At 37.3% G+C, this 7400-nt stretch overlaps 1 protein-coding gene across 1 annotated transcript; it reads left to right on the top strand.

Annotated features, from left to right (window-relative positions):
• The first annotated feature begins 2112 nt into the window (after positions 1-2112).
• LOC126793186 (DEAD-box ATP-dependent RNA helicase 16) lies at positions 2113-7011 on the top strand. Its single transcript, XM_050519631.1, has 15 exons — positions 2113-2330; positions 2430-2591; positions 2679-2768; positions 2871-2999; positions 3222-3322; positions 3495-3609; positions 3797-3928; positions 4006-4071; positions 4194-4376; positions 5239-5334; positions 5585-5722; positions 5877-5959; positions 6214-6251; positions 6337-6551; positions 6694-7011. The coding sequence occupies exons 1-15, from the start codon at positions 2154-2156 to the stop codon at positions 6763-6765; spliced, it is 1797 nt and encodes a 598-aa protein (XP_050375588.1). The 5' UTR covers positions 2113-2153; the 3' UTR covers positions 6766-7011.
• Positions 7012-7400: the final 389 nt, after the last annotated feature.

Raw genomic sequence — 7400 nt, 5'->3', positions numbered from 1 at the left:
TTAATGTTTGCGATTCTTTACCCTGGTTGGATCCCCGGTTTATGAACGATACCATTTTGCTTTATACTACTAACGATGCTTATATGGTTAATATTGATCTCGAGTAATCGAACTGATCATTCGCCTACTTGGATTCGCCATATACTTTGACACAATGCTTAATACTTGAGCTATACCTGGTCTTGTACAGATTTTAGCACACATCAGATTTCTGACCACTTTTGCATTAGAAACATCCATCATCTCATCCAACTCTCGTGTAGATGATATTTGCACACACAACCGAAAGTGTGCTACTGGTGGAGCAAACATGGGTTCTGACAACAACCATGTGTTTCTCACTTCTTTGTCTCTCCTTGTCTTTACTCCTATTATCTCTTGTGCAGTTTCTGGACCCTTCAAGTCGAATTTCCTCAGTAGTTTCTTTAATTTTAAAATTCTAGATGTATCCTGATATGTAATTAACACGTCACCTCATACAGTAGCAATAGTAAAACGTTAATATCCTTGAACACATGATGATAAATGCATATGCCTTTTGGTGAGATTTGGTCATACTTGACCTCTTTTTTATGCAGATCCTTTGCCAATACTCGTTGGAGTTTGAATACAGATACGGTGTAGAAATGACGCAGAACCAAGTTTTGAAAAAATACGCGTATATAGACGCGTCTTCGTCCTCAATCCTCATCTCTACTATTTTTGCTGGAAAGAACAAGTAGACTTTAGAATTACCTGGGGTTATTTATTTTCTAGGGGTATTTTAGGTCTTAGGTTTGATGGGAGCACGCGTCCCACACTTGCGTGAGTGAAGGTAAAGGTAAAGGTTCGTCCGCAGCGATTGCTTCTCAACCACACGGTCGAGTCGCCGCAAATGCTCGATCTCACCGGTTCACAACCTCTGGTACGTTTTTTTTTGCTTCAAGTTACTTAAATAGTTACATTATAATAATAAATACATTGACACAGTTACATACACAGTTATTTTACACACACAATTACCTACTTTACGAGTTCTTAGAGATCAAGGGGTATCTAATCTAGGAGAAGAGTTACTGCTTCGTTCAAAGAGAGCTCGTGTGTAGTTAAAGACTTCTAGTTACTCACACAGTTACCTATCATGCTTGATGTGTCTGAGCCTTCAGTTGAGGTTTCATCGCGTGAGCCATAGGAACGTTTCACCATTTTTGGATTCCTACTACACAAAGCAAGGCTATAGTTATAACACAGTTCCCGATATAGTTACTTACATAGTTACGTGTATGAACAATCATGAAATCAAATCAAGACTGTATAACGCATAATTTCAGTTACTGAAATAGTTACTTACATAGTTACATGTATGAACAAACAGTTACTTGCATAGTTACGTGTGTGAACAATCAGTTACTTAAACAAAATCTCCAACAAAATTTCAGATGTTCAAAACACGCAAATGAGACTATATAGCATTGCCCATTCATTAATCATACTCACAACACAATTGAACTCGTACTGCAAGTACCATGATATCAACACTAACACATACTAATCGAAATTGAGTTTAATTACAATTTGATGCAACAATCTCTCACAAGCCTAACATAGAGATCCGAATCCATGACATGAAGATAGGCTCATATTCAAATGAAGAAGAAAAATCAGTATATCTAGTATACAGATTCAAGGTTGTTTTTACCCAAAGATTCAAGTCTATCTCACCTGTGAGAACGAGAGAGAGAGAGAGAGAGAGAGAGAGAGATCTGTGTATTTGTTGCAGTTGCAGAGAGAAAGAGAGAAAAATGGAAAGAGTGAGAGAGAGACGGCTGAGAGTGAAAGAATATGAGTAATTTAGAGTTATAGTGGCACACTCGTAATAACTTGAAACTTAAAAAAATTTAAGTTTTACATATGCCCTTATTTATCAGAAATCCAAACTAAATGTCTTAATTAACATTTTAGGTCTTTGAATGCCTTTAATTATCAAAACCCGTAAGTTTTAACCCTGGTCAAAACTCAAAAGGGTAACTTTACGATTCTACGAGCGTCCTGAAATGAGGGCAAAATCGTACACTAATAAGACCCCGACCCGAATGAAGAAGCCGCACCGTTTTGTTTAGTCTTTCACACTTTCACAGGAGCTCGTAGAACCCTAAACCCCCCAAGAAGCTGCCATGGCCGAACCACAGCAGCACCCACCCAACGATATCCAAAGCGACGACGACGACGACGACGACCATCACCACACCTTCGAAACCCTCGGACTCGACGGCCGCCTCATTCGCGCTCTAAGCAAGAAGAAGATCCTCAACCCCACCCCCATTCAGCGCGTCGCTATTCCTCTCATCCTCGTAAATCTCCTCTCTCTCTCTCTCTCTCTCTCTCTCTTTTCACCCTATCAATTTTATCGTCGAAATGCTGTAACTGGTTTTTACTGGTGGTGGTTTCAGGAAGGCAAGGATGTGGTGGCGAGAGCAAAGACCGGTTCCGGCAAGACCTTTGCTTATCTGCTCCCTCTGCTTCAGAAACTCTTCACTGCTTCCGACGAACCCAACAAGAAACTCGCTCCCAGGGCCCTTGTTCTTGTCCCTACTAGGGAACTCTCTCAGCAGGTTAGCTTAAAATTCCGACACATTTTCCAAGTTTATAGGGAGTTAAGGTCTTGGATTGAATTGAGATTTTGATGGCGTGTTCCGCAGGTTTATAAGGAGGTCAGGTCTTTGATTGAACTGTGTAGAGTTGCATTGAAAGTCGTACAGTTGACAAGCAACATGCCTACTTCTGATTTGGTTGGTTCTTTTTTTCCTTTAGCTATCAAGATTTTTTTTTTTGTTGAGCTGTTGCATTTGTCTAGACTTGATTAGCTGACTGTGTCTTATCTGGTAATGCAGCGCACAGCTTTGGCCGGACCGCCTGAGATTGTGGTTTCGACTCCTGCTTGTGTGAAGAAGTGCTTGTCGGATGGTGTTCTTCAAGCAGCGTCAATCGATGATTCACTGGAAATGCTTGTGCTTGATGAGGTGAGGGGTTATTCTGCTTGCTGACAAGTTGATTTGTTATTGATAATGCTATGTCCGTGGTTTGATCTGAGTTGTTAAGTCCAGTAATTTGTCGTGGGGCATCGTAGGATCTTTTGAAGTCAAAAGTTTATTGCAAAAAATATGGTCTTTAACCTGTTGCATGATATATCTAATTTTCCTACAAGTTGTAAAGAATGATTGGTGTTGTATATTTCGTTTCAGGCTGATCTTCTTTTGTCATATGGGTATGAGGAAGATATAAAAGCTTTGACACCTCACATTCCTAAACGTTGCCAATCTCTTCTCATGTCTGCCACACAAAGGTTTGTTGTTCACTGAATATGTGTACAAGTTCTTATTTCTGCTTGTTGGGAAGTTACCACAATGTGTTTTGTAACTTTAGTATAGTAATGTATCTCTTGAACGCTCAAAGGTTGCATTTTTTCCCCTTTTAATTCTGTAGTTTGTAGTATTTGATACCTACTTATGTGGCAGTGATGATGTTGAGAAACTCAAAAAGCTCATTCTACATAATTCATACATTTTGACTTTGCCCGAAGTTGGAGAAGTCAAGGATGAGGTCATCCCGAAAAATGTTGAGCAGTCCTGGGTAAGCATTCTAGTGCCCATAAACATTTACCATGTTTCCTAAAATGTAATGTTTTTAGCAAATCTAACATGATATTGATGATTATTGTTTATTTAATCTTCTTTATTTTGTTCCAATTTCTATTTTGTATTTCCTTCCCTCTGTTACAGTGAGCATAACAATTTTTTTTTGTTATATTGTTTTGTAGATATCATGTACTGCTCGTGATAAGTTACTTTACCTCCTTTGCCTCTTAAAGTTGGAGTTGGTTCAGAAAAAGGTTCTGATATTTACTAATACGATAGACACATCCTTCAGAATAAAGCTATTCTTGGAAAAGGTATATGGAATTCTATACATGCATCGATATAAGCTATCCGTACTTTTCTAGAAATTAATAGCTTCATCTTTGTGCAGTTTGGCATAAGATCTGCTGTTTTGAATTCTGAGTTGCCTCAAAATTCTCGTATCCACATTCTTGAGGTTTGTAGCATGCCAAACAATTAATGTTGCAACTGAATTATGGATAAATGTATTCATGTATTGGCTAAATTTCAGTGAGAATTACAATTCTTGAAATCCTCACCACCTTCATTTGTCAACAGGAATTCAATGCTGGTCTTTTTGATTATTTGATTGCAACCGATGACAGAGAAACGAAGGAGAAGGAAGAGAATAAGCAGAAAAATGCCGAATCAAAACAATCTAGGAAACATTCCAAACCCAAACCCAAAGCTGACTCTGAATTTGGAGTGGTGCGAGGAATTGACTTCAAGAATGTGCACACGGTATGTCATTACTATTCGTGTTGCTATGGAGATGGTTATTAGACTTTACCTTTGGAAGATCGGTAGTTTATGGGGTATAACAGATGTGTCCTAGATGATCTAGTAACAACTCGTCAAACTGCTATTTAGAGTTTTTTTTTTTTTTTTTGCATTTACTTTAATTAGATTCACATCTTAGTAATTTCTGGGTTTGATTGTTTAGTGTATTCATTACTATGTTAAAATAGATGAATTTCCATACCAATGCAAGTACATCTTCTAACCATATATTTCGGTAATGTGTACAATGGGTCCAAAGTACACTTTGCATATTACTTGTAGTTCCAAGACTGAACATACGTTTCTTGGAAGAAGTAGGAAATTTTCATTTTTGAGCTCTATGATTTTTTTATTATTATTTTTAAATGATAGCTACCTACAACATTTCCTGGTTGGGTAGTAACTGAACACATGGATCTTTTAAGGAGGTGATATTTGCAGTCTTGTTCGTGTTCTAATTTTAAAAATAGAAGGGAGTGTGAAGAAAAGAGGCAGTCCTCCCTTATCTTATACGTGAACCTAAGTTAATTACTACAGGGAAACTATTTTTTCTATTCTGGTTTGGCAACAATTGTTTTAATGAAATACTATTGGGAAACTACAGACAATCATATCTCCCCCCAAATGATCTTGGTCCTTTATTCATATTGATCAAGGGCCTCTGCAGTTTCATGAGCTGATATGTTTTTTTGGAGTTTCCTTTAGACTTTATTTATATGTGAATATTTTTCTATGTACCTTGATTTGTAAAAGAAAGAATACTGAGTAATGTACCATCTATTAGTTGCTATTATTCATATCTGCTCCGTTACTATCTTTGCAGGTCCTGAACTTTGATATGCCTCTTAGTCTTGAAGGATATGTTCATCGAATTGGTCGTACCGGAAGAGCGTACAGTACTGGTGCTTCTGTATCTCTTGTGAGTATGTTAGGCAATAAAAGGGTCTTTTTTTTGTTCTGTAGGTAATATGGTCCTAATAGAATGGTGATTGGTCATTCTACTTGATAGTTACATAACCTCATGCATTCTTTGTGAAGTATTCAAGCTCATTGAGAGGCCTTAACAAATAACTTTGACCGCAGGAGGTTTAATAATTACAGATGCTCATGTTTTTTTTTTTTTTTTTTGCATGGGTTTTTTATTTTCTAATATCAGCTTTTTGTAACAGGTATCTCCAGATGAGATGATTGTTTTTGAAGAGATAAAGTCCTTTTTGGGGGACGATGAAGAAAAGGATTCAAATAAACTTGTTCCATTTACGCTACTGACCAAAAATGCCGTGGAGTCTTTAAGATATAGAGCCGAGGTGATTGTTCTGATTCTCTGCAGCTACATTTTGATTATCTTAAAGGCCTTCGTTTGATCACACCTTGTTCAAGTTGCATGCCTATTCTGACATTGCATGGGGAGATATAAACATAGGGTGGATGGTCATTAATGCTTACATGTGATTTATGCAGGATGTCTCAAAGAGTGTGACAAAACTTGCTGTGAGAGAATCCCGAGCCCAGGATTTGAGGAATGAAATTCTCAATTCTGAAAAGTGAGTATTTCTATCATTGCTTTCTTTATGCATATTGGCACCATTTTTTGCTAAATCAGAGTAACGGCATGTTGAAACTAAGATATACCATCACATCCTTAAATGTTGCATCTGGTCCCCATCTTGTTTGGATCACAAGGACGGTATAATCAATGCTCATTTGCAGTGCCTTCAATGCTTAATCTTGCTGCATTACCTCTATATTACATTATATGTAGTTTTAGTTTTCTAATGATCTGGTTCCATCTGGTTAGGTTGAAGGCTCATTTTGAAGCTAACCAAAAGGATCTAGGTATATATCATATTTGTCCCTATCATTTCTAGTTGCAAAACTTTAGCGTTATTAATTTTTTATTATTATTAATTTTGTTGGTCAGATCTTCTGAAACATGACAAGGTTCTGAGCAAGAAGCCCCCTGCTCCTCACCTAAGAGTTGTGCCTGATTATCTATTAGATGCAACTACTAAAGAAGCCAGCAAGAGAGTTAAGCTTGCCAGAGCTGCAATGGGTAATAACAACCCTGGCCGCCGCCAGGGATTCAAGAAAAAATTCAAGAAAGATAAGGACCCCCTTAAGTCTCTTTGTGCTCAGGTATACTTTAGCTTCCTTTCTGTACTTCTTCATGAGTATACTTCATTTCTTTTCTTTTTTTTTTTTGCTACGCATGATTATACGTTATATCACCAAGCAGAGACCAGAAGTTGCTGATTGATTTGTTAAAAACTAATGCCAGGGACATAAGAAAGGAAGAAGGGAAAGAAAAGAGGGCAATGACAACCATAAGCAAAAAAGACAGAAGACTTGAACCTATCTCATCCAAATTTTGTATCAATTTTTAGTTTTGCTTTGAAAGGGTACATACGTATCATTTACCGATTAGCTATTGAAATATAAGATACAAAACAATGAAACAGATGATCGTATCATCATCCATATGTGGACGTACTTGCAGCAAATGGTGGCGGGCAAGTACAGTAAACTCGATCATTAGTTGTATGAAACTTTATTTTCGGCTAGTCAGTTATTTTCAGCTAGTTTTGCTGACAAAACTACAACATCAATTTTGTTCTCCAAACTTGCACCTCATAAGCTTAGAATTGACCAAAGGAACAAATGGCCACAGAATAGTGAGAACTATGACAACCAATAAATTAGTTTGATCTGCTGTAAATGAAACCAACAGAACAAGGAAAGGCAACTTGAGATGAAATTGGACTCCAGTGAACTCTTTGCTGTTCTAACTTCGACTTTTAGGCTAAGTTTGGTCCCGAGTTTTGTATAGATTGTGAGCTTAAATTCTCAAATAATCTGACCAATGTGTTTAGCGAATCAGTTTATTTTTTAAGTTCACAAACTCCAATGTAACTTTTAGGTAGATTATGAGTTTTTAGAAGCAACTGCTAATAAAATTTGCAAATGCAGATTTTGACAAAATCACCT

Source organism: Argentina anserina, chromosome 5 (assembly GCF_933775445.1).
Source record: "Argentina anserina chromosome 5, drPotAnse1.1, whole genome shotgun sequence".
NCBI classification, from domain to species: Eukaryota; Viridiplantae; Streptophyta; class Magnoliopsida; order Rosales; family Rosaceae; genus Argentina; species Argentina anserina.
The sequence above is the reverse complement of the archived record's forward strand: the minus strand, read 5'-3'. Positions and strand labels throughout refer to the sequence as shown.

What these genes read in the sequence shown, in the direction of transcription:
- LOC126793186 (XM_050519631.1), top strand. Translation starts at nt 2,154, where the DNA reads ATGGCCGAACCACAGCAGCACCCACCCAACGATATCCAAAGCGACGAC. An exon ending in TAAAGCTATTCTTGGAAAAG is followed by an intron (nt 3,929 to 4,005) that starts GTATATGGAATT and finishes ATCTTTGTGCAG; the next exon opens with TTTGGCATAAGATCTGCTGT. An exon ending in TTAAGTCTCTTTGTGCTCAG is followed by an intron (nt 6,552 to 6,693) that starts GTATACTTTAGC and finishes AACTAATGCCAG; the next exon opens with GGACATAAGAAAGGAAGAAG.